This window comes from Aspergillus campestris (assembly GCF_002847485.1).
Source record: "Aspergillus campestris IBT 28561 chromosome Unknown P168scaffold_3, whole genome shotgun sequence".
NCBI lineage: Eukaryota > Fungi > Ascomycota > Eurotiomycetes > Eurotiales > Aspergillaceae > Aspergillus > Aspergillus campestris.
In genome coordinates, this window is record NW_020194338.1 from 792,172 (window position 1) to 815,932 (window position 23,761).

General features: G+C 53.3%; 11 protein-coding genes across 11 annotated transcripts; 6 read left to right on the top strand and 5 right to left on the bottom strand.

The window, feature by feature from the left end:
* Positions 1 to 291: 291 nt before the first annotated feature.
* P168DRAFT_249153 (chaperonin-containing T-complex subunit CCT8) lies at positions 292 to 2,423 on the top strand (the record flags this gene model as incomplete). Its single annotated transcript, XM_024834161.1, has 3 exons — positions 292 to 350; positions 482 to 852; positions 952 to 2,423. The coding sequence occupies 3 exons, from the start codon at positions 292 to 294 to the stop codon at positions 2,211 to 2,213; spliced, it is 1,692 nt and encodes a 563-aa protein (XP_024695008.1). The 3' UTR covers positions 2,214 to 2,423.
* Positions 2,424 to 2,547: 124 nt separating this feature from the next.
* P168DRAFT_302764 (mitochondrial 54S ribosomal protein bL12m) lies at positions 2,548 to 3,631 on the top strand. Its single transcript, XM_024838694.1, has 2 exons — positions 2,548 to 2,854; positions 2,984 to 3,631. The coding sequence occupies exons 1-2, from the start codon at positions 2,633 to 2,635 to the stop codon at positions 3,308 to 3,310; spliced, it is 549 nt and encodes a 182-aa protein (XP_024695009.1). The 5' UTR covers positions 2,548 to 2,632; the 3' UTR covers positions 3,311 to 3,631.
* A 206-nt stretch (positions 3,632 to 3,837) lies between these two features.
* On the top strand, positions 3,838 to 5,374 carry P168DRAFT_325286 (uncharacterized protein; the record flags this gene model as incomplete). Its single annotated transcript, XM_024840980.1, has 2 exons — positions 3,838 to 4,198; positions 4,286 to 5,374. The coding sequence occupies 2 exons, from the start codon at positions 3,838 to 3,840 to the stop codon at positions 5,281 to 5,283; spliced, it is 1,359 nt and encodes a 452-aa protein (XP_024695010.1). The 3' UTR covers positions 5,284 to 5,374.
* A 395-nt stretch (positions 5,375 to 5,769) lies between these two features.
* On the bottom strand, positions 5,770 to 7,106 carry P168DRAFT_316425 (velvet factor family protein; the record flags this gene model as incomplete). The annotated part of the gene is made up of 2 exons (XM_024840009.1): positions 5,770 to 5,956; positions 6,010 to 7,106. The coding sequence occupies 2 exons, from the start codon at positions 7,104 to 7,106 to the stop codon at positions 5,770 to 5,772; spliced, it is 1,284 nt and encodes a 427-aa protein (XP_024695011.1).
* A 3,575-nt stretch (positions 7,107 to 10,681) lies between these two features.
* Positions 10,682 to 12,661, bottom strand: P168DRAFT_288366 (uncharacterized protein). The gene has a single exon (XM_024836765.1). It carries the CDS (start codon positions 12,626 to 12,628, stop codon positions 10,700 to 10,702), a length of 1,929 nt encoding a protein of 642 aa, XP_024695012.1. The 5' UTR covers positions 12,629 to 12,661; the 3' UTR covers positions 10,682 to 10,699.
* A 252-nt stretch (positions 12,662 to 12,913) lies between these two features.
* P168DRAFT_279856 (pre-mRNA-splicing factor SYF2) lies at positions 12,914 to 13,964 on the top strand (the record flags this gene model as incomplete). Its single annotated transcript, XM_024835824.1, has 3 exons — positions 12,914 to 13,117; positions 13,229 to 13,864; positions 13,917 to 13,964. 3 exons carry the CDS (start codon positions 12,914 to 12,916, stop codon positions 13,962 to 13,964), a joined length of 888 nt encoding a protein of 295 aa, XP_024695013.1.
* On the bottom strand, positions 13,799 to 15,309 carry horA (ubiquinone biosynthesis protein COQ11). The gene is made up of 5 exons (XM_024836766.1): positions 15,162 to 15,309; positions 15,031 to 15,085; positions 14,633 to 14,973; positions 13,915 to 14,563; positions 13,799 to 13,862 (listed from the first exon to the last, which is right to left on the bottom strand). Exons 1-4 carry the CDS (start codon positions 15,205 to 15,207, stop codon positions 14,142 to 14,144), a joined length of 864 nt encoding a protein of 287 aa, XP_024695014.1. The 5' UTR covers positions 15,208 to 15,309; the 3' UTR covers positions 13,799 to 13,862; positions 13,915 to 14,141.
* Positions 15,310 to 15,446: 137 nt separating this feature from the next.
* Positions 15,447 to 16,860, top strand: yaf9 (YEATS domain-containing protein YAF9). The gene is made up of 3 exons (XM_024836767.1): positions 15,447 to 15,531; positions 15,596 to 15,620; positions 15,715 to 16,860. The coding sequence occupies exons 1-3, from the start codon at positions 15,499 to 15,501 to the stop codon at positions 16,416 to 16,418; spliced, it is 762 nt and encodes a 253-aa protein (XP_024695015.1). The 5' UTR covers positions 15,447 to 15,498; the 3' UTR covers positions 16,419 to 16,860.
* A 475-nt stretch (positions 16,861 to 17,335) lies between these two features.
* Positions 17,336 to 18,744, bottom strand: P168DRAFT_232565 (indoleamine 2,3-dioxygenase; the record flags this gene model as incomplete). Its single annotated transcript, XM_024833324.1, has 3 exons — positions 17,336 to 17,716; positions 17,789 to 18,400; positions 18,451 to 18,744. 3 exons carry the CDS (start codon positions 18,742 to 18,744, stop codon positions 17,336 to 17,338), a joined length of 1,287 nt encoding a protein of 428 aa, XP_024695016.1.
* Positions 18,745 to 19,251: 507 nt separating this feature from the next.
* Positions 19,252 to 20,919, top strand: P168DRAFT_309413 (kynureninase; the record flags this gene model as incomplete). The annotated part of the gene is made up of 4 exons (XM_024839297.1): positions 19,252 to 19,396; positions 19,452 to 19,789; positions 19,843 to 20,320; positions 20,378 to 20,919. The coding sequence occupies 4 exons, from the start codon at positions 19,252 to 19,254 to the stop codon at positions 20,791 to 20,793; spliced, it is 1,377 nt and encodes a 458-aa protein (XP_024695017.1). The 3' UTR covers positions 20,794 to 20,919.
* Positions 20,843 to 23,681, bottom strand: P168DRAFT_111432 (putative C6 transcription factor). Its single transcript, XM_024832560.1, has 6 exons — positions 23,182 to 23,681; positions 22,960 to 23,131; positions 22,834 to 22,889; positions 22,354 to 22,778; positions 21,408 to 22,300; positions 20,843 to 21,345 (listed from the first exon to the last, which is right to left on the bottom strand). The coding sequence occupies exons 1-6, from the start codon at positions 23,388 to 23,390 to the stop codon at positions 20,893 to 20,895; spliced, it is 2,208 nt and encodes a 735-aa protein (XP_024695018.1). The 5' UTR covers positions 23,391 to 23,681; the 3' UTR covers positions 20,843 to 20,892.
* Positions 23,682 to 23,761: the final 80 nt, after the last annotated feature.

Below are 23,761 nucleotides of genomic sequence, written 5' to 3' on the forward strand. Positions count from 1 at the left end.
GTAAACCACAATCTGCAATTCAACGACATTATTATAATTTCAAATCCATCTAATCTACAGGTGAGCACCACGACGAGTATTGAAGCCATACTCCGTATACTTAAAGCGACGAGCCCCTCGGTGCAAACAGCACAAACACTGCAAACACCGTCCCCCCCCGACTCGATTATTATCAAAAGCTCCGTCAAAATTCCCCCAACTTCCTCTCCAACAGCTGTTCACCCCCCTACCCCTTTTCTTCCCTCCCAATTTCATCTTGTCTCTTCATCTTAGAGGCAACTTTCTCTCGTCATGTCATTGTCGATGCCGGGTCCCTCTCAGGGGGGCCTCTTCAAACCCGGTTACCAGACGTAAGTTCGACACCGGCACAACGGGAATGCTGTCCCGCCCCTCAGTCCGCTTGCTCTTTTGTGGTCGACCCGAAATGATACCATAGACAACGAAAGGAAACCCACGCAATTTACTAACTGATATTAAAAAGTCACGATGCCGAAGACGGCGCCGTCATCCGGAATATCGAGGCTTGCCAGGCCATCGCCAAAACCGTCCTGACCTCGCTGGGTCCCTACGGCCGCAACAAGATCGTCATCAACCACCTGCAGAAGCTGGTCCTCACGTCCGACGCTGCGTCTATCCTGCGCGAGCTGGAAGTCGTTCACCCGGCTGCGAAGCTTCTCGTCATGTCTAGTCAGCAGCAGGATGCGGAGATGGGTGATGGAACCAACCTTGTGATCATCTTGGCGGGTGAACTCCTCAAGAAGGCGGAGGAATTGCTTCGTCTGGGTCTGAAGACTAGCGATATTGCGCTGGGTTACGAGAAGGCGCAGAATTTTGCCCTGAAGGTATTAGAAGGTGAGTGCTTGATCGTTGATCGTTTATACATTTCCCCCGCTCCTACCCCTCCGTTTTAGTCTGTCATTTTCCAGCTTCACATCACTAATAGATGTCAAGATCTCGAGGTCGACCGCCTGCAGTCTCTCCGATCCCTGACCGAACTGACCAAGGCCCTCCGCACCGTGGTCGCGAGCAAGCAGTCCGGCATGGAGGATCTGCTGGCGTCGCTGGTGGCCGAGGCCGTGCTGGCCGTGTTGCCCAAGAACCCGATCAACTTCAACGTGGATAATGTTCGTGTGGTGAAGATCATGGGTGGCAGTTTGGAGCAGTCGCGCGTGATCAAGGGTATGGTCTTTGGCCGGGAGCCCGATGGAATCATCAAGAAGGCCCAGAGGGCCAAGGTCGGCGTGTTCAGCTGCCCGATCGATATCTCCCAGACCGAGACCAAGGGCACCGTTCTCCTGAAGAACGCCGAGGAGATGCTCAACTTCACCAAGGGCGAGGAGGAGCGCCTGGAGGCTGCCGTCAAGGAGCTGTACGACTCCGGCGTCCGCGTCGTCGTCTGCGGCTCCACCGTCGGTGACCTCGCCATGCACTACCTCAACCGCTTCAACATCCTCGTGGTCAAGATCCTCTCGAAATTCGAGCTCCGCCGACTCTGCCGCGTTGTGGGTGCCACCCCGCTGGCCCGTCTGGGCGCCCCCATGCCTGACGAGATGGGCTCCATCGACGTGGTCGAGACCACCGAGATCGGTGGTGACCGCGTGACGGTCTTCCGCCAGGAGGACCCCAGCGCCGTCACCCGCACGGCGACCATCGTCCTGCGGGGCGCCACGCAGAACCACCTGGACGACGTGGAGCGGGCCATCGATGACGGCGTCAACGCCGTCAAAGCCGTCACCAAGGACCCCCGCCTGGTGCCCGGTGCCGGAGCGACCGAGATCCAGCTGGTCGAGCGGATCACCGCCTTCGCCGACCGGACGCCCGGCCTGCCGCAGTATGCCATCCGCAAGTACGCCGAAGCCTTCGAGGTGATCCCGCGCACGCTGGCGGAATCCGCGGGTCTCGACGCCACCGAGGTTCTCTCCCGGCTCTACACCGCGCACCAGCGCAAGAACGGCGACGCCGCGGCGGAGGGCAGCTCCGACAGCGACGAGCCGTACTGGACGACCGGTGTCGACCTGGAGTCGTCCACGTCGGCGGGCACCCTCGACACGGTGGAAGAGGGCATCCTCGACCTGCTGGCCTCCAAGAGCTGGGCGATCCGTCTGGCCAGCGAGGCGGCCCGCACGGTGCTCAGCGTGGATCAGATCATCGTGGCCCGTCAAGCGGGCGGACCCAAGCCGCCCGGTCCCAACCCCAACTGGGATGAGGATTAGGCGTGAGGTTGCAAGGACCCGACGGGGACTGGGTCGTATGTGTCTATGGAGGGAGGAAATACATAGTATGTGATAGAGATACGATCTTCATGAAAAAGTTCTTGACACTACGAATGGTGGAGGAGGGGTTATCCGTATGGTGTAGTCACAATAATCTTAATGTCGTTTCTCTTCGTGTCTGTGGTTGTCCAATTCATTCTGAACATCTCCATGTATGGTGTATTGTATATCGGGTGGGTGATCACGTGACGGACGTAGATTTTCCGAGCCGGCCCCGTTCGATTCTTTATTCTTTTTCGATCCGGCCGCGCATCGCTTCAACTTCCTCTCCAGACTTCCCCATTCTCGTCCACCCGCCAGTCCCTCACGCCTCCTCTTCGTGTCGCCCTATTCTTCCGTGCGCGCCCCTCCTGTTCATCATGTCCTTCGCCTCCCAGACCGCCGCCCGGTGCTGCCGCCAGCTGGTGCGCCCGACCGCGACCCGCCTTTCGTCCCCGGCGTACCTGGCCCCGAGCCGGAGATGGCAATCCACCGAGGCTGAGGCCCCTGCTGCGCCTGCCAGCCCCAAGATCTCGCAGATTGTCGACCAGATCAGCCAATTGACGCTGTTGGAGACGGCCGACCTGGTGTCGACGCTGAAGGTGCGTACCTGAGCTATTGTTTTGGAGGGGGGAGTCGGAGCGATCCCGGAAGCTGCTAGGATTATGGGACAACCCGAATGAACACCACCATTGAGCAATTGTCTAATTGGAAACTTTTCTGTCTTATAGTCCCGCCTGAACATCCCCGACCTGCCGATGGGTGGATTCGCCATGGCTCCTGGTGCCGGACAGGCCGCCGCGCCCGCTGAGGAGGAGGATGCTGCGCCCGTGCAGCAGGAGAAGACCCTCTTCAACCTGAAGCTGGAGTCCGTGGACCCAACCTCCAAGGCCAAGGTCATCAAGGAGGTCAAGACCATGCTGGGTCTGTCTCTGGTGGACAGCAAGAAGTTCGTCGAGTCGGCTCCCAAGGTGCTGAAGGAGTCGGTCCCCAAGGATGATGCCGAGAAGATCATCGAGACCCTCAAGGCGGTGGGTGCCAAGGCTATCATGGAATAAATGCGGTTTACGAGGGTGTCTTTCTTTCTCTCTCTCTCTCTCTCCATGTCTTGGGTAATTGGGTTAGATCGACTGATTGGGACGACGTGTGATTGAACTGCATCTACCAGCTGGAGTTTTGTCTCTCGCCTTTTTCTTTTTCTTTTTTTATCTGACGCTGTCTACTGTGTTATATCTGGCTCTGTATTTCTTTTTTATTATCTTTTTTCTTTTTTTCCTGTTATTTTTCTTTCCCCGTGGTATATCATATTGAGTGTCATATCCTATAGCCGGAAGCGGGGAAACAAAAGGCGGCCAATGTACATTATTGTGAAGGTATTCCTGTCATCTTCTCGTCCATTACCTGTAGATCTCCGTCCTTTACGTGTCAATTGATCGAGAACGTCATGGTCTTCGTAGGATGTTGAGGCGCGAGTGCGGACTGGCATATTTTCTGCCGACCCGATCTCTCCGCCGCATCCACTCTTTTCCCTCTACACTTCCAGCTTCACTTCCTCTCTCCAGCTCCAATCACACACACACCCACCATGTACCTCTCACGCCCTCCCCTCCGACAACCCTCTCGACTCTTTCGACTCTCCACTCGCAATGCCCCCCTCTCCCGCTCCTTCCACCCGTCCAGACCCTCCCACGCCTTCCGCACCCCCACCACCCGTCGCAAAAACAGCCCCGGCTCCAAGTCCATGCTTCGACGGCCGCCTTTCGAGTCGGAGCGGGAATACCTCAAGCTACATGGCACAAACATTTGGACCCAAGCGAGGGAGGACAGAATCCTGGAGCGTACGCTCCCCAAGGAGCGATTTTTGAACGTCGCGGAGCGTCTGTTCCAGGCTGCGGAAGAATCCGAGTTCCAGGTCAACGCAGCCGCTATACAGGACATCGGTCCAGGTGAGAGCAGCACAATTGCCCTTCACCAGCACAAGAAGAGACAGCACAACAGACGGAAAAGTCACTAACACCGCCCTCCCACAACAGACACCAACCAGACCTTCCACATCGGCAACATCGTCGGCCCCAGAAAAGGACCCTTCCCCGCATGGCACCTCGCATCCTGCGCAGCTGCCGGCGCCAACCACGCCATCTACGCGATGTGTCTATCAACGACCGCATCACAACCTTTACCACTCTCTTTCAAACCCGCAATGCAAATTGTCCGCACGCAGCTCGACGCCCTCGCGACCCAAGCCCGCGACCCCCGCGCCATGATCGTGCGCGCCTACCTACTCGCCCACAACAACCAGCACCAAGAAGCCCGCGCCCAGTTTGACGAAGCCCTCCCCCTCATGAAACCCAACCAGCGCGTCGTCTCCCTCCCCAACGGCACCCGCCTACCCCCCATGCCCCAACTCAAGTCCCCCTGGCCTCTCTACGCCTCCCTGCTCGACAAAACAGACCCCGACCCCGCCACCGCCCGCGAACACTTCCTCACCTCCATCGCCCGTGACTACCACGACCCCGCCGCGCTGGTCGTCCACGCCGCCTCCTTCCTCCGCCGCGATCCCCCCGACTTCGACGCCTACGAGGAAGCTATGAGCCAAGCTGCCAGCGCAGGAAACGCAGAAGCCTGCCGCCGCCTCGCCTGCTTCTACTACTCCACCTACCAAGGCACCTACCCGCCGCGCGGACACGACTCCGCCCTCGTCCCTGAACAAGACAGCGACCGCAACAACAGCAGCAGCAGCAGCGACTGGCTCACAAAATTAAAAACCTTCATCCAATCCCTCCGCGGACCCCTCCCCCGCTCCAAATTCCGCCCACTAGCAATAGAGTGGTTCGAGCTTGCCGCGCTACAAGGCGACGCCAAAGCGGCGCTCTCGCTTGCGGTGCTGGTCCGCGAGGACGGCGACGCCGAGCGCGGAATGGAGCTGCTGCTGCAGAGCGGTGGTGTGTCGGGCTTTGCGAGGTCTTTGCGGTTGAATTGGGAGAGGGAGGATTATAGGCCGGGGATTCCGGCGGAGTTGTTGGTTTGTTAGATTCTTTTTTTTCTTTTTTTCTCTTGCTTTTATTTTGTATTATATAGATAGTGGTGGTGATGGTGGTGATTGATACCCAATGTATATTATCCGTGGGATTTATTTTTCTCTTCTTATGTCAATTCGCATGTGGTTGTAAAGGAAAGGGTCGATTTTAGAAGGCTGGTGTGAGTGAGCCGGATGTATGCTAATCAGCACCTGCCATGCATTTAATTAGCGCTCCTCGTATATGTAGAGCAGATATAAATCCTAGTACGAAAGTAATATGACTGAAAAGAGAAACCAAATAAAACCAAAGACAAGTAAAAGTAAGAGAAAGAAAGAGAGAAACGCGAAACACCTCACATCCCACTTCTCACCACCCACTCATCTCATCTCATCTCATCTCATCTCATCCCAATCAAAATTTCCAAGAAACCAAATAACATGTAACCCCGCCAAACCAGCAACCGTCAATCAGCAAATAAGTACCGCAAAACCACCCAGTCACTTCCGCCTCCCCTGCCCCGTCCCCTTCCCGCGAGTCTTAAGCTCCGCAAAGCCCATCCCCTTCAACCCCCGCGTAAGCGGCGACGAGTCGCGCATCCCCGGGAAGTCCTTAGCCGGGTACACGCGGAAAGGGTCGGACCAGGCCTCGGCGAGGATAGGCATCGAGATGCCCGTGTCTTCGACGCTGCCCCAGTTCATGAGGCGGAATTGGAGGCGGTACAGGCCGGCTGTGCGCACTGATAGGTCGGAGAAGATGAAGAAGGTTGCGGGGTGGGTGGGGGGTTCTCCTTCTCCGGGGGGTGTCTGGTGCCTGGAGGGTGATGGTGGTTGTTGATGATGTCGTTGGTTGTGGGGGTGGGAGGTGCGGTGGCTGGGTCGGGGTCGGCGTCGACGAAGAAGGGCGATACGAAGGATTTGCCTGAGAGGAGGGGTGTTGATTGGCCCGGGGCTGACTCCGGTGTGGAAGGGATGGGGCAGAGGAGGCAGCCCACGGCGAAGCGGGGGTCTTGGAGGATGTCTAGGTCGTTGGTGGAGCGCGGGTCGAAGTCGGTGATTAGCATTTGGAGGATCGGGGGAGGATCGACGGGTCGTCGATCGCGGTCGACGGCTCCGCAGGCTCGTGCGGCGATGGGCTGCTGGCGGATGTGGAGGTGGTAGCGGGGTGTCGAGGAGGTGCGTCGTGGCGGCGGCGACGGCGTCGGCGAATGGTGGATGAGGTTGCCCAGGCTCATGGGGGAATTGGAGGATGTGGAATACCGGGGTTGTGGTTGGGCGAGGGGAGCAAGGCTGCGGGTGTATGCGGCGGCGCCATTGTCTGAGGGTACTGGGCTGCTACTGTATCTGGATCCATGGGATGAGTTGGGTCTGTCGGATATCAACACCTCGCGGGATGTCGAAGGCACCGGGGGTGAGGGGGCAGTCACATACTGAGAGTCGATGTCAGTCATTCGCCCAGTCGAGCTGATCGAGGCTCGAGCGTAATTGGCCGTGTCGTAGTGGGGACTCGAAGGCCCTGTATACTCCATCCCCGACAGGCTTGGTCGCTGTGTCCCGTATGGAGCCAGGGGACCTCCAGGATCTGGCGAGATGCCATAACTAGGACCTCCACTATAACTGGGACCTCCACCATCCCCGGGTCTTCCGTGGACGGGCGGCCTGTACTGGGACAAGGCCATAGGGGTTGAACCCGAGCTCTGGCGGCGCGGATGCAAAAAGCTCGGAGGCTCTTGTTCGTATGGCGGGACGGCCCTCACGCTCAAAGCCTCACCGTCGGAGACTAGATGGTGGCCGGTGGATGGGGGATGCCGCCATTGTTGCAGGGGCGGTCTTGACATCTATGCGGATTGCTGGACGCCTCACTTTTTTTCCTTTTCCTTTCTTCCTTGGGTTTTATTTAATATGGAACAAAACACGAGGATCGACTCCCCGCTTAGGGCTGGCACTCGTCAAAGGCGTGTAGGAAGCGGTCAAATTAAGATGCATGCGACGCCAGGCACTGTTGGGCATCCCCCCCTCCCCCGGTGCCCCCGAAATGGTGCAGGCGACGGACAGGGTGGTGATTGGCAACAGCGGGGATAGTTCTATGCTACATAGAAAGATCTAATGGGTCCTGGTGATAGGGCGGTGGTAGCACAAATGATTTAACCGCCGAAATCGTCCGCTTCTAAACGCCCGGGGGGGTGAAAGAATGGTACCCACAGTGGGTAGAATCTCCAGGTTGCTGAGGTCAATCGACAAATCGAGAGATATGCATGAGTTAGTTCCAAACGACCACCGGCACTATCCCAGGAAAAGGAGGCGTAGAGCAAGAGTGAGAGGGAAACTGATCGAGGGTAAATACCAGCCAGTCACCCCAGTTGTATTGGCCGTGAAATGCCCTAAAATAGCGACAAAGCATGGGAGGAATCAAATCGATATATCAGACCTGTCAATTCTCATTAGTCTCCCTAGTTGTCATAGGGTAGTTTGCCTGATCCATGAATCGGTCGTTGCCTTTTCTTTCTCGCACACACATACATATACATATATGTTCTGGTTTTTGTGTGGAAGAGACAAAGAAGGAATGAGCGACAGGTACCTCGTACGAACTTAAGGTAAAACCATGGGTTCAGATATGTCACGATCCAGACAATTCGTCCTCGGTGGCTCTTGTGGCCGTGCAACCAAGGGTGGCGCCAGGAACGAAATGGTCCCGAGCTGAAACGATGGTTCGCTGGCGTGATGTGACACCAACGGGCGAGAGAAAGTGTGGACGACTCGATGGGGGATCGTCGGTCATGAGTTAGTGGGGGAAACAAAGAAGCGGTTCGTCCATGACAGGGCGATATCCAGTATATCCCCGAATCTCCCCGCTGCAACACGCGTGTTTCGATTGTCCCGAGCAATGATTAGGATGCGGCCATTTAATGTGCCAATTCAATGTTGAGGATGAGAAATGTATGCGAGAACAGCTAATCAAAAGGGGGAAATAAAAAGATATAATAAATAAATATAAGAAATAGAAATACACGCAAAATAAAACAAACACATTAATGAGACAGAGTATACTAGCTTTTTTTTTTTTTTTTTTTTATAAAAAAAAAAAAAAAAAAAAAAAGCTAGGAAAGGAAAAGTAAAAATAAAAAAAGAAAGAGAGGTAATAATACGGACGATCAGAAGAGACAGGTATGGGAGTCTAACGAACGGCTGAGGTAGCGGCCAGTCCACTGTGAGTCTAGAGATCTAAAGGGTGAGAAGGTGTGTTGTAATGTCTATGGCCGAATCCGCCCGGAATTTGGAAGGTCAGATCGAGTCCAAACTCTTCGAAAAGTAAACCCGACATAGACACGATCGTGGACCTAGAGGGGTCAGCGTGTTGGAAATCATGGTCAACCAACAGCTCGCTCGCCAACTAGTCAATGAGGTTAACCTTGCAACTATGGTGTTAGAGAGCATGCCCTCGTTTTTGGCTCGCATTTCAGCGATGCACAAGGTGGGCCTGTCCGGATAGGGTCATGGAGCCCATAACTGCTCTCCCGCCGGGAGGATTTCTCGTCGATGGACCAGGGTAGGAATTGTCGGCGTGCTTGATGGATACACGGGCTGATCACCACCTGGAAGAAGCACCAAGCACCATGTCGGCGATGGCCGAAGAGGAAGCTGCATGGGGAGGGGGAGCTCCCCGTTCACGTCGACCATCCCGGGCTGTTTAATCCAGGCGTTGGCCGACTGCGGAGATCCCGTTCGTGTGCTCCATCGCAAACCTTATCCGCCCTAGCCAATGTCTGGATCCGGGACATCGGGTGAGCTCGGTTGAGTTGGGATATCGCTCGGGGTAAAGATTGTACGCGCTGGTGCTGCAGGTGAGTGGCAAAGGGGAGGCTGCTTTCTATGCAGTTCTCTATCATTCTCGACGGTCATTCGCAGGATCATCGTCGCACGAGCCATAGCGAACCCAGTTATCACCCAGTTACCTGCCTACCGAACAACACTAGTCGGTAAGGGGTTAGACCATGGATCAGCGGTTTGGTCCGTTCGGTCAACCAGCTGTTGGTGACAATCTTGTCATTTGGGAAAAAGTCCTCATGCTGTTGCTCCACTTGCTGACCGGATGAGGAAAGTCTTCTAATGGCGGTGCTCCACAACCCAGACACCAATAGAGGGAACATAGAACGACTTGGGCCTCGCTTCGACGGACAAAAAACAATGCCAGAGGAGCTCGGATCAGCTATAATTCTCATTCCTGATCCACATTTTTGACGGCAGATACCCACAATTAAGATGAAGAGTTCTGCCGGTGTCGATCAACCAACTAGTACACTGTAGTATCAATTCGTGAGTGGTAGACTACCTCCAAACAATGCTCACCTACGGCGCTATGAGCGCATCGGACCCGGCTCGGTCGCTGCAATTCAAACAATTATGTAAACGCACTCCCAGTCGGGTTTGGACGTCCTTCTCCAGCTGCGAACCTATGAGCGTGCATCCGTAGCGTAACAAGATAACAACTGTCTCCATGTCGCTTAGCGATGTGGGTCCTGCGCGTTCAGTGATGCCTCCAGCAAGAGGAACACACCGTCTCTCGATGGCCTCTATCGCGGTCCGCCTTTGGCAGATAAGCAATGGTGAACGGTGTCCATAATTTGGGCAAGATTTAGCTGCGTCCTGTTGGTGGGGGGTTAGGTGTATTGATATGCAGAGGCAAACCACCGCTTTGGTTTCTATTTGGGGACATAGAATGAAAATCAAGCTGAATAAACAGCTCCTTATCAAGACCGTGAGAGATCATAGAGATAATGCCTCGGAAGATCCATACCCCACTTGTGTTTCAAAAAGAGACAAGGACAGCCACAATGGAAGAGGGGTGTCTCATATCCTTGTCTTTGCCGGGGTGGAGAGCTAAGCGGGCCAAGGGTGTCTGCCACGACCGGGTTTCTGATCCTATTGGGTCCATATAGTCCATGGCAATATCTTAGCCTTGCCATTCATAATCGTCTGTCATCTGCAAAGGGCAGCCTCCCATTGAACCCGATCGACAAGCTTGGTCAAGTCAGTAGTCAGTATAGGGGCATTGGCAAATCCTGACCAGTTCACCTACTTACGACATTGAACGGAAGGATCCGTACCCGCAACGGAGTTACACTTCCCAAAAACTCAATTGACGTCCGTGGTGCTCCGTCCAAAATGAGAGTTAGTCCGAGCGGATTTGCTGTATCACATGGAAGTCTGACCCGGCCACTGGCGCAGATACTAGGACATCAGAGGCGCGGAACCGGATCAGGCCCCGAATGGTGGAGCCCCGTCGCGAGTGGACGGTAGAAAAATCCCTAAGAGTAGGACAGTAGTCGCCTACAAGGTCGGACATTCAGTCGGTGTGCATGTTGGAGTGGTATTTATGTACATTCATATTGGCCGTTGCTAAACGGTATAGACGAGGGGAAGGTCCCACTTAAGCCATTAGATCGAGCCCAGGGTCCGCTTCAAATTGGCATTTGATCCTGCTATTGTCGACCTGCCCAAGGGACTTCAACATGCATTTGTGTTCTCGCAGTCCGTTGTCCATGGGATAGATAGCGCGGATAGTGGCGAGACTGGACTGCGGGGGTGAAGCCTTGAGCAACTGGCTAGCTCCAGCAATTCTACGACCCTCGTCAGGATGGACCATGAGGAATTGACCGGAAACACGGTCCCAGGCAATGATATGACCGGTTTCCTTCCACGGAGGACTGTCTCCAGGCGGTGCTCTCTTGGGTCGCGCGGCCAAGTAGCCCAGCTGCATCAGATAAAGAAAGCGCTCCTTGGCTAGAGGGGGGCCGCTGCTGCTTAATCGAGCTCGCACAAGCCCTAGAGTCAATGGTGACCAAGGCCGAGAGATGTCCATACTGTGAGGGAGCGACTGCGAGGACCATTCGACCGGAGACCGTTGCGGGAACCAGCAAAACTCTAGAGGGTGACCATCCTCGCATGGCAAGCAAACAGGAATGGGATCCCCGTCGTGCTCATCCAGCAAAGTGGCAATTGTACCCAGATCTGCCGTTGATTTGGAGCATCCGAAGGCATAGATTTCCGCGATCAAACGCTGGGTGCTCTCATAGCCAGAGCTCTCGCCGTCTATGGTTAGGAGGGGTTGATTGGTGAAGATGGTAGACGGGTCGGAAATATCAGTGTGATGCGACTTTTCAGGCCGCCAGCGGATGCCTAGTCGGCTTTCCATATCTCCAATTTGAGTTTCTAGCATCCGTATATATTCATCGGGGCCTGCAAGCTCAGGCAAGTCTTGAAGAACGTCCCTATCCGCTAGGAGACCACTGAGCCCATGGAACTTCGAAATATCTGGCAATGCACCATTGGAGCTTTCTGATATTTGGCGCAAGTATGTGATCGCGTCCTGTGGCTTTCCCGTGTCAACAAAGGTCTTAACAAAACCATAAGTAGATTCAAAACCGGGGAAGGAAGAAGCGGTCATTTTCTCTAGGGTTTGTTTCCATATTAGGCGTAGCAGTGAGTCACTCCGGAGCCTCGCGAGTAAGGTAAGATAGAGGCCAATGTCTTCAGAACCGTTTTCTAGACCGTCCCAGCACAAGATACCATGCAATGTTTGCCGTGGTAACGGCGCGGAGCCACTCTCCCCAGTCACCACACTGAGCATGGCACCGGCGTCGAAATTTGGACGCTGAAAACCCAAACCCTGAAGGGTGGCATCCAAAGCCCTTACTAGAAGGACGCTCTTCTTAGGAGCCAAGCGCCGAGAACAACCGCGACCAAAGTTATCCAGGTGATGCTTGAGAGCCGGTGCTGAGAAGGCCAGACAAGCATAGTACATTCCCAAGAAGCGTAGATCCTCTGAAACTGGCGCCCGCAGCCTTTCAATCCGATCGATCGCTGCATTCATGAACATCAAAATCTCTCCATAAGAATTGTGTTCCTGACATAGCGATAATGCCCGCATCAAGGGTTTACACTGATCATTTTGCAGTAGAGCACACTGTCTTCGATCATTGACGTTTTTTTCGATGTAACTCTGGAGATGTCGAAGAAGCTCTGCGTCGCCTTTTGGATCTCCAGGCATGCCATCGTTTTCAGCAGCTTCGGTCTTCCCTTGAATCACAGATCCCAAAGACGCTCGTGAATTGGCAGGGAAGGGCCACTCCTCCAAAAATAACTCATTAAACCACTGATCTCGGTTCAGTCCCGGTCTACCATCCTTAACAGGTGGCTTACTCCCAGTTAGAGCGAATTGTAGTAGTTGGGACTGGGTGACCCTGAGAGATGCTGAGCTCGCCAGACTGCTTGAAGAAGCACGGCGCAGCAATTGCAATGGTCGTATATAGCGTGGTGAGTTCCACCGAAGATATCTAGATGGATTCACCGCCATCATCCAGCGTTGGCAAGCTGACATCGAAAGATGAAATCGACAACAATCCGAAATGCTGGCTTACCCCATGGGGTCGAATGTTGATCCACTCCTGTCCGAACGGGCGACTCCATCCGCAGAGAGAAGAAGGCGGTGAGGCGGGCGGTGACTGACGTTGGACCACCCGAGAGTTTGAGTCTGCTTATCGTTCTTTCTTCAGCTTCATCATCACCCTATCTGCAACCACCACCCACATTGATCATATCACCAGCCATCGGTGCTATCTACTTGAGTGAAACTTTATCAAAGATGCCTCCGAACCAAGAGGCCAAATTAGCAGAGACGAGTCCTTCCGACGGCCAGGACGCGCACGCCACGCAAAACTCGCAGGCTGACTCCACCGATGTGTCCCCGGCACCAAAAGACTCCTCGGGAGAGCCGGCCGAGAGCAGTGACGCAGCTTCCAAAGCTCGTCAAAGGCGGGACAGATTTAAGGCTCTGCAGGCCCGTGCTGTGAGTAGATACCAATGAACAGCCCCTCTTGATTCCAGTCTCTCGGTCTCCACGCCGATATGGCTGGTGTTTCGCTGCCGTTCCCAGACCGCGTATCTAACCCAACTCCAGAAATCTTCGGCAGAGCGTAATTTGAAAGAAACTGCCGCGGAAACCCAACGCTTAGCGACCGATCCGGCTCTCGTCTCGTCGTTATCACGCAAACATGCATTCGCATCCCACAACCTGCTCAAGGCCGACACGGAGGCTGCCGGCGAGGATTTCGAACGCAAGCGTGCTTGGGATTGGACGGTGGATGAATCAGAGAAATGGGACAAACGGATGGACAAAAAACAACGCCACCGAGACGACGTTGCGTTCCAGGATTACACCCAGGATGCAAGGAAGGTTTATAAACGACAACTACGGGAGATGGCGCCGAACCTTGAAGGATACGAACGTGATAAGATGGCATCGATCGAGAAAGCTGCAGCTAATGGCGACCTGGAGATCGTTGAAACCAACGACGGGGAGTTGATCGCAGTGGATAAAAACGGCTCTTTCTACTCCACAGCTGACAGCGTCGGGTTTACCGACAATAAGCCTGATCGAGCCGCTGTCGACAGGCTAGTGTCGGATCTAAAGAAGGCCGAAGAGGTTCGTCTCAAGAAGAGGAGGGACCGTCGTGGGGATGATGAGGGAGATGTCACGTACATCAACGAGAAGAACAAGCAGTTCAACCAGAAGTTGTCGCGCTTCTACAACAAGGTAAGAGCCTTTATACTTTATTTGATGGATCAGTTGGCTAACGTTTCCGCAGTACACCACGGAGATCCGGGATAGTTTTGAGCGTGGTACTATGATATGATTTTCAAATCATCCTTTTTACTATTGTACAGTTTTGAACTGGTATCATCCAACCAGTAGGGGGGTTTGAAACAGCAGAGGCCCTGAAGTCGTCATGTAGAAGAACACATGGTTTCTCTGGCCTGAGGGACTGATGCACACGGCCGTCGACTCTTGATCATCTCCACCTTCATCGACTTCAAAGCATGCTTTTCCGCCAAGCCCTCGTGGACAGAGCGTCTATCTTCCTGCTATTGACTGCACCGTGCACGGACTCATCTTCCATTGCTTCAAGCGTGGCCTCCCCTACAAGGTCCACTTGGAAGGGCTTATCAACCATCGTCCCGAGGAAGCTGAGTCTGTCACCTAAAAGCGCATTGACTTGCGATCCGATAAAGCCACCAAGAGCGATGGGCAATGTGAACTTTCTGCTTGCGTCATACATGAACGGAGGCCGCATGAAGATACTCCTTAGTTCGGGGAGTTGCGATGCAATAGCTGATTCGGCTTCGCGCTTGGTCGTGATGTATCTGCTCGGGAGAACCGGTGCTCCAGAGGCAGCTGAGATGAACACAAACGTGGGGACTTTCTCGTGGGAGGTCTCTTGTGCTAAAGCGATAGCTGCCGTTCACCCACCGGTTCGTTAGTTTTAATTTTGCTCGTGCCCAGAAATAAAAGGTGTATACGAACCCGAGTCCCTATTCATAAGCTCATATGTCAATTGCCCGTTCCCCTCCTGGGGCTTCAATGGCTCCCCTTCTCTCCGTTGTAAAGGGTTTTGGCTTCCCGATTTCGACGAGCAAAACGCTCTTTGTAGGCCGCTGATGATCGGTTCTCTCCCCTGCACCACACCTTTATAATCCGCTTCGAGAAGGATCCCCATGCTGTGAACGACAGCCGTAGCTCCGCTGAGAAAAGATTTGTAGGTCTCCGGTCGAAGCATGTCCGCCTTGGCCCATTCCACGGATTCGGCCCAGCTCGGGCGTACGGGGGACTCCGTGACCGCATCCCATCGAGGTTCTCCGGACCGACTAACACGAGTAGTTGAGTATAGCGCATGCACTCCGATGCATCAGACTAGATCGTACCTCAAAGACGTGACCGACCAGCCACGCGCGACGGCAGACTTGCAAATTCTAGATCCTACAAGTAAACAATTGACAGTCAGCCATCATAAACGTCATAGCTAGCAGTGTACTTTGTAGACGGCTGTACACACCCAGGAATCCATTCCCGCCGGCAACAACCACGCGCCTCGTCGCCATTGTCGAGTATTGATCGGCCTGCGAGACTGCGCGACCAAGAAAGCAAGATAAATCAATAGCCACAACCAAAAGAAGAAGCTCCAAAGTCAAGGTAAGAACGGCTCGTCATGATCAACGAGAGCTCTGTTCCGAACGGAATGCCCGCTTCCGGAGGCACCTTATCGCGATGTCACGTGCTTTCCCAAGATCTGCGCTGGTTCATCGATCGCGACAGGACCGCATCCTTCTTATGCTCTGGCATTCAACCAACGACGTCAGGTACGGAGAACACGGACTTCGGAAATCTCCAGCATGCCTTCCGCGGCAGGTACAAAACGGGTTCGCGTGAGTAAGCCCCAAAATCACATCTAGGAGTTGATTGCAGGAAAAGCTCACAGCTCTTTGATAGGGAACCTCAATCTTCCGACCATTCAGTATGGATCCCTCCACATCTATAGCGCCATAACAATATTTTATCGAAAAAAATATATCAAGTTTGTCATAGAAGAAAATCGTTAACAGCCACAGTCTTCGGCAGCGAAGCCCAACCCTTCGATCCCGCAAAGAAACCGTCGAACGTCCCCGCAGACCACACACACCAGTGGCGCGTATTCGTGAAAGGCGTCAACGGCGAAGACATCTCCTACTGGCTGAAGAAAGTGCAGTTCAAGCTACACGAGACCTACGCGCAGAACGTGCGGACAGTCGAGCAGCCGCCCTTCGAAGTAACAGAGACCGGGTGGGGCGAATTCGAGATCCAGATCAAACTGTACTTCGTGCCGGAGTCGACCGAGAAACCGCAGACACTCTGGCACAGTTTGAAGCTGCACCCGTACGGGCCTGACGCGGAGGCCCGCAAGGAGCGCCGCGATGCCGTCATCAGCCAGAACTACGAGGAGGTCGTCTTCAACGAGCCCGTCGAGCAGTTCTACGATCTCCTGACGGGGGGCCCGGCCTCGGCGCAGCCCCAGAAAGGCAAGAGCGGGAAGAATACCAAGCAAGCGCAGCAGCCACAGCGTGGGGGACGCACGGCTGAAATCCCGCTGCACGAGACCAATGAGAATCCCTACAGCAGGGATACGGAGCGCAAGGAGATGGATCGGCTGGGGGATGCCACTCGCACGGTCGAGCAGATGATCAAGGAGGAGAAGCAGCGGTTGGTTGAGCGCGAAAAGAGGCTAGCTGAGTTGCGCGAAAGCGAGGGCGTTCCGGCCCACACAAAGAAGAGATAGTGGCTACTGTGGACGCCCTTGTTGCGTATTTCTGGCCGTCACGAACCCGAATGCGCGCTTCTCTCCCCCCTCCTTCCTCCTCCCGACTGCTGCCATATATACCCGTGCTACCCATCACCGGCGCACTCCAACCCCGAGGGATCTTCGTTCCCAGGAACCCAGCGCGCAAAATGCGTGAGCATTCCACATACTACAATCGCTAGGAAGCCGGTCTTCCCAACAACCACGAGAACATCTTCTCCAAGCAGTTTGTGTCTCTCCCATGATACCACTGTCCCGGCATCTTTTGGGAACCGTTCCACGCAAGGAGCGCGAGAATCAATCACCTGCCATGCCCTCTGTGGCACCAATGTCGATCAACAAATACGATTTGCCATAGACCATGCAGGATCATTCATAGTTTCGCTCGGAAACCTAGAATACGAAAATACACATATCATCCTTATAATCTTTAGAATAATAACCAATCAATCGTATACTCGTAGCCGACTGTATCCGTGAGATAGATTGTGTTGATGTTTCTTCCGTATCCGCTTCCGCTTCCGTTTCCTCTCCGTTACTAGCCGGCCACGAGCTCCACGCTTGAATTGGATCTAGTATTTTTTGGACGAAAAAGTGAAACAGAAGGAAAGGAAGAAACCCCTATCGCAATATTTGATTATCCTAATATGGTGTATTGTTTGACATTGCCTATCGAGGAACAGAACAACTAGGTCAACCGGAATGTTCCATGCATTTGTCGTGTATTAGGTTGGAAACAGGATATCATCGAAGCCCAAAGTCTATTCAGTGGCTCTAGTCAAAATGCTAGTGATATGTACAATGTAACAATGCATCATCAAGCTTGTATGAAAGAGAAAAAAAAACCATGCTCGCTAAAGCAAAAACATCATAAAACCACAAAATTCACCCCACGCTCAATCAGCATAACTAGCCGTCGCCTTCGTGGTATCACGAGTCTGTTTCAGGAAAGGAATCAAGTCGGTTCCCCCTGTGCCGTGGATCCCGCTAGTCGCATCACCAACATGGTGGCTCATCTGGGAGGTGGTCGTGGTCGCCAGGTTCATCTGCGCCGGCATGCCAGCTGGAGCCTTCGTCTTCGCTGGCATTATGATGTACCGGGTGACCATGCGGATGTGTCTGTCACGGAAGGCGCCGAGCGACATAACGGCTGCGTTGAAGGCATCCCTGACGGGGGAGTCGGCTTTGTGGCTCATGGCGTACTCGCGGATGTTGGAGACGCGAGTCAGCATCTCCAGGAATCGTCTGTGTGGGCCTGGCATGTAATTTCGCATTCCCTAGTGAGAAAGATGAATTAGTATATGGAGTAGTCGTGCAGAAGTTGCAGGAGTAAATTGGGCTGGTCTTACCTGTATGTAGCTATTCTTGGATGGAGACGTGGTGGACTTTGGGTCCCCAGTGGCAGAGTGTTCCACTCCCAGGAAGATATCGAAAGCCTGAATGAGGGAGCTCTGTGCGTTGCTTCCTCCGCTGTATTGGTGCCAGCTTCCCTTGCCGTCGCCCAGGTCATAGAATACACCATTTGGTAACCCAGCCGAGGCCATGTTCTTGCTTCCGGCTAAGTATGGACGCAGCTGGTGGTAGAACACGTTTGGGTCGCACTTTTCGTACATCCGCTCTAACAGCACACCAAGGTCCTGCAGCCCTGTGTTGAATTGGTCAAGGAGAATCCTCACTCGGTGAGCATCGTCAACAGCCGCGGCATGGATTGCATCGAGCATGGAAAGAATCAATGGTGCGCCTCTGGCTTCGATGGCATCTGACACCATAAAGAACCATTCTTCATCTTTGGTCCCGGTGAGTGATGCGGTGACGGATAGGTTATCTGGATCCGTGAGATCGGTATCAGGGCTTGGGGTCGCGAAGTTCCAGAGGTTCAGAGCAGCGTAAGTGGCACATGGCGGGAGTTCGAGGTGATTCGAGACGTCTATAAACGGACATGCGATAGAAGGTGGTAGTCGCTGGGTAATCGTCAGTATCTATGATCCTAAGATTCAGAAAAAAGCCATACCTCTTTTGGCTTTTCGCCTCCCCAGATGTAGGCATGAGTAAGATAAGCGAGTAATACATATGCCCTCCGCCATTCAGGCTCACTCTGGAGATGCGATGTCGAAAGAACCGGGAGTTTGTCAATGGCCTCCCTTGCAGTCCCACTTCGAATATGCGTGGGTAATTCACCCACGATCTGCTCCCACGGCGAGAAGTAAGAGCAACTTAACTTGCGTAGTGGAACTGTATCCGGGAGGAACCCATTCCGCAGAGAGATGTGATATTTGTCGAGGATGATCTCAGGCGTGGATAACATGGTTACAATGGTCAACAATGTCTTGGTCAAAATGAAAGAATGATAGAGATTGTACGACGGTACTAACCCCCGGTGGTCTCTTATACAGGAGGCGCTACATCAAGCCGAAGCAAGCCGGATCCATCCCGTGTTTCGGCCGGATGTCATGACCAGGAGACCGGACGGTAACATCATACCACGGGAAAATAAGATCCGGTGTGGAGAATATCTCGCACTGTCAATAGGATTGTTGAGTGTAAACCAAGGATTAGGCTTCGTGCAAGTGGGGACGGAACTGGGGGCGAGGGAGAAAGAGCTCGGCCATGGAGTCCCTTCCATGATGGAGACACGGATCCTGGAGACGGAAGCGGGTGAGCGATCCGGATCCGCCACCACCGACGCCGGCCTGAAGCGGATCGGCCCCTCTCCATAACGGTGCTACTTAAGTCAGCTTACCAGTAGAGAGTGTTTCCAGACATCCAACCGAACTGATTGCTTGCTTCCAAGGAATTCACGAACCACTTCACAATGTCGAAACCGGTGTTTCCAGCTGAGGCAGGCACGAAGGAATATGCTGCCGCTCTCGACGCCGCTGACCAGCTTGCGGGGTTCCGGGATAAGTTCATTATACCCTCGAAGGCTAACATCGCTACTAAAAGGCTAGCGAAGCCTGGTGAGAATTATCTCCAGGAATCTACCTACTTGACCTTTGTTCTAATCAAATTCAGGCCTCTCACCCGAGCCATGCATCTACTTTTGCGGCAACTCCCTGGGTATCCAACCCAAGGCCGTGGCAAAGTATCTGGAGGCACAGCTAGATACATGGGCATCCATTGGAGTGGGTGGTCACTTCACTGACATCGAGGATTCCCCGTTGAAGCCATGGCAATTGCTGTCAGAGCAAGCGGCGGAGTCGATGTGTAAAATCGTCGGCGCACAGCCGGAAGAAGTCACGGCCATGGGAACCCTGACGGCAAACTTACACATGTTGCTCGCCAGTTTCTATAAGCCGACTGCGACTAAGCATAAGATCCTCTTGGATTGGAAGGCTTTCCCCAGTGACCATGTATGTTTTTATCACGCAAATCATCGGTTCGTGCAGCCGCTAATCTTCCGCAGTATGCAATTGAGTCTCATATCGCCTGGCACGGCCTCGATCCCAAGGACTCTATGGTGCTCGTTGGGCCCGAAGAGGGCGAGTATGAGGTTCCCACAGACAGAATCTTGTCTTATATCGACCAGCATGCTGCAGACGCTGCCCTCATCCTCCTTCCTGGAATTCAGTACTACACGGGGCAGTTCTTCGACATGCCGAAAATCACGGAATACGCTCACTCGCGAGGCCTTGTAGTAGGCTGGGACCTGGCCCATGCGTACGGCAACGTCATTCTTAAACTACACGACTGGGATGTGGATTTCGCAGCCTGGTGCACTTACAAATACGGAAATGCTGGACCAGGCGCCATCGGCGGTCTATTCGTTCACGAAAAGCACGGCCGCGTTGATTACAGCGAGGGAGAGGATGCCCCCAAGTTCCGGCATCGTCTGACGGGATGGTATGGTGGAGATAGGTCCGTGAGGTTCAAGATGGATAATAGTAGGTCTCCCCCATTTTGGAACAGTGTCTGCTGCACAACCGCTTACACCTTTCAAGAGTTCAAGCCAATCCCCGGGGCAGGAGGTTTCCAACTGTCCAATCCGTCTGCAATCGACCTTTCGGCGCTTTGCGCATCACTTTCCGTTTTCGACGAGACGTCCATGACAGAGCTTCGAAAGAAATCAGTCTTGTTGACGGCGTATCTCGAGTACCTGTTACTAAAGGACACAACGGACGACACTCGTCAATTCCGCATCATCACACCCGCCGATCCCGAGGCTCGGGGCGCCCAGCTCTGCCTCTTGCTCAAGCCAGGCCTGCTGCAAGGTGTCGCGGAGAAATTGCAAGACGCGAGCGTAATATGCGACAAGCGAGAGCCTGGTGTGGTGCGCGTTGCCCCTACTCCACTATACAATACGTTTACCGAGGTATGGACGTTTGTGAAGATATTCCGGGATGCCCTGGAGCAATGATGTACTACGCCTAGAGCCTTTGCCGGCTGAGGCAGCGCACCACCATTCACTCGCAGGAGGCAGGTTTCTTGGCCCTTGTTTATGTGTATATAATATGTCTTAGAAATTCCCAAAGCCCTCGCGGTTGTCGCCTGTCCGTAGGAACTCCTGGCCTTGAGAGAAAAAGCTCGTAGCAAGGATCGAGAATTCGTCAGCCAGCAGGTCGGTAGGGCGAGGCGAGCCCATCGATGCTGTTGTGCCCTGTGGCCCGGCAAGAAAAGGGACCTGCAGTTCGTAGTTTGAGCTAGGAGTATGCATCACTCCCTGCTCCGAGTTGATGCGAGTGGGCTCGGGTAGTGGCGACGTCTGCGATACCTCAGCAGTGAAGGCAGGCGGTTCGCAGTATAGCGAGTCACCAAACATGCGCCGTGCCGAGTCCTCATCACTGTTCGAGGAATATTCGAGGATCTCCCAAAAGCGGGAGAGGTCTATCAGTAAGCTCTTGTTTTGGGTTCCGGACTCAGGTTGGTAGGATGCAGATACGGCGCCTTCTAGCATCTGCAGCCTGTCTGCCTGTTAGGTTTGACGACTAAATTAGCGACGGCTATTGGATTGTGAAAAGGGCTTCGCCTTACCAATTTTGCCATGTGTGGCCATTTTTGTCCGAGTGTCTGTACAAATCTGACGCACTTTGAAAACCGCTCGCGCTTTTCTTCGCGGATATTGATTTTCTCGGTGAAACTCAGCTGCAGTTCAATGGTAGCTACCACTGCTGCACTGTATCCCAGAAGTGGGTCCGAAACAACGAAGGACTTCTCCTCGAAGTAATTGATAAAGTGGATAATCCAGGTGGTGTGTGATGAGATCAGATCAGACGTATGCTGTAGGAAGATCTCGGGTATTGAGCTTCGAAAATTTCTGAGACTCAGGGATAACAGGAGTGGATGGTTCAGTAGGCATAGGTTCGTATGGTAGAGGAACTGGTTCAAAAAAAAGGGACCCCAGTAGGCCCTATTGTCATGAAGTTCCTCGGGAGTTCTGTCGCTCAAATTCACAGACTTGAAGCGGTGGATATATGGCATGTGCGTCTCCAGGTCCATCTGAAGCGTTATAATTTTGGAATATTCCGACTGGGCTGACCAGGGTGGTATCTGGCTTGGTTTCCCATGACGACTGACATAGCGCGCAGTCTTCGCAAATACTTCGCTGAGTATTATGACATAGGCTATTATGCCTTGGTCTTGTAGATCCGTTGACCGGCTAGCATCGGGGGCGTTATTCGACGGACTGATCAGGGGCGGCACGCTGGGACTCTCTGGGAACGGAGGGAAACTACTATCTCGACTATCGGCATAGTCAAACTCGGTGCCGTGGAGACGTTTCAAAAGACAGATACTCCAAAAGCAACGTCGACGCTCTTCGCGTGTCACGGAGGAAATATTAGCATTAGATTCCAGGCCTAGATTAGCACACTGTGCCAGATTCATAGCAAGACTGCTGTGGATGTTTGAGCGATGCGTATCGCCACCTAAGTATAAAGGTTAGAGCTCTTGGTCTATACCACTGAGTGCATAACCTTACTTGTAAAATCCACGAGACTCAAGAGGCACAAGGTCTGCAATGTCGAAAGTTCAACCGGGCCTTCGGAGACTCTTTTCATGACCAAGCTTCTAGCTACCTCAGTATAGCCATTGATTCGTGCAATGAGATCATTCACGTCTAGATACTGATCTTCAGCAAACCGGATACTTAGGGCTAGTATAGCGTAGATTATCTCAGGATCGCGGGTCCCAAGACTCTCGAGGAAGCTACCCCGATGGAAAAGAGGAAGCGGCTGGGATTCACAATACGACAAGTAGAGTTCCGCTATAGAGACTACTTTCGCCCACGCAGGCAGAGGCGTCAGCGAGTTGAGTCGTGAGGATGTTGTCGAGCCACCTATAACGGGTGGCAGGAAAGGATCTGGCGCTGCAAGGTTCTGTCCTTGTGGTCCATGATTCTGTTTGCTGCACACGAATAAGTAGTGCCCTAACGAACATGGAAACGGGAAAGCATGGATACCCTAACGCATCAAGCAGTTTGCCCATTTTGGACTCAATGCTTCCTAGTCGATGTTCCTATGCAACAAGCAGTAAGCTAATATGGACTACAACGGAGCTGCCACCATACTTCTATGATGAGTCTTACCAGGAGATGAGAAGCCCCCAACTCGGCCGGGAACGCCGCGGTCGGGTCTTCCAAAGAAGCGACATGATTGACTGATGATCTCCTTCTCTCCCCTGCATACTCGCATTGTTGACGTAGACGTGCGCAGAGGGAGCAAATCGGCTGCTCTCCAGGGCACTTTGCTTTTTTACGTCTTTCGGGCATTAGCAATGCTCTACGCGGGTAAATGTTGGGGTAACTGACCTGCAGGGTTCGCAAGCCTGTCGCACTCTTTTCGCTGGCCTTTCACTGGTTTCACGATCCATACTCTTCAAGGCCACTTGGACAGGTTCTTGTGGAATACCTGTTCGAATGATCCAGGTACATATAGCCGAGTCGCGTACCGAGGTGTGCAAGACGAAGCGAGAGGCTCGGGACACAACGGTACCCTTATGTATTAGATATGCTATCATGTAGAATCCCTCCCATCATATCACGGTTTCAATAATATCGCCAAGGATGACTCCTCTCTGAGGTGAGGAAAGTACTTCGAAGGATGCACCAAAGGAAAAGGTACATTGGCAGCAGCATAAGACATGGAAACGAATGATATATGACTAAGCAGATGAATTGAGTGAGCCAATCAGAGCGACGAAAGAGGGAATTATTTCCATTTATTACGGATAACCAATCGTGTATAATTCATGGTAGATAGCTGGGAGACTTTATAGTAGTTTGCAGTGATATATCCATGTTACTCAATTTATTGAACCTATCAATGGACTTTTTGAGAGGATCGTCCTGGTAGAAATGCTTTTCCGAACTGCTCTGTTCCATGCCCAAT

Bases quoted from the DNA above. Each gene is read 5' to 3' on its own strand.
- P168DRAFT_302764 (XM_024838694.1), top strand. From the start codon at position 2,633: ATGTCCTTCGCCTCCCAGACCGCCGCCCGGTGCTGCCGCCAGCTGGTG. The intron at 2,855-2,983 runs GTGCGTACCTGA...TCTGTCTTATAG, and splicing joins ACCTGGTGTCGACGCTGAAG to TCCCGCCTGAACATCCCCGA.
- P168DRAFT_288366 (XM_024836765.1), bottom strand. From the start codon at position 12,628: ATGATGGCGGTGAATCCATCTAGATATCTTCGGTGGAACTCACCACGC.
- horA (XM_024836766.1), bottom strand. From the start codon at position 15,207: ATGGCGACGAGGCGCGTGGTTGTTGCCGGCGGGAATGGATTCCTGG. The intron at 15,086-15,161 runs GTGTGTACAGCC...GTTTACTTGTAG, and splicing joins CGGCGGGAATGGATTCCTGG to GATCTAGAATTTGCAAGTCT. The intron at 14,564-14,632 runs GTTCGTATACAC...GGTGAACGGCAG, and splicing joins GCTTATGAATAGGGACTCGG to CTATCGCTTTAGCACAAGAG.
- yaf9 (XM_024836767.1), top strand. From the start codon at position 15,499: ATGCCTTCCGCGGCAGGTACAAAACGGGTTCGC. The intron at 15,532-15,595 runs GTGAGTAAGCCC...GCTCTTTGATAG, and splicing joins CAGGTACAAAACGGGTTCGC to GGAACCTCAATCTTCCGACC. The intron at 15,621-15,714 runs GTATGGATCCCT...TAACAGCCACAG, and splicing joins CTCAATCTTCCGACCATTCA to TCTTCGGCAGCGAAGCCCAA.
- P168DRAFT_111432 (XM_024832560.1), bottom strand. From the start codon at position 23,390: ATGATAGCATATCTAATACATAAGGGTACCGTTGTGTCCCGAGCCTCT. The intron at 22,890-22,959 runs GTAAGACTCATC...CTTGTTGCATAG, and splicing joins TGGGGGCTTCTCATCTCCTG to GAACATCGACTAGGAAGCAT. The intron at 22,779-22,833 runs GTATCCATGCTT...ATTCGTGTGCAG, and splicing joins AAACTGCTTGATGCGTTAGG to CAAACAGAATCATGGACCAC.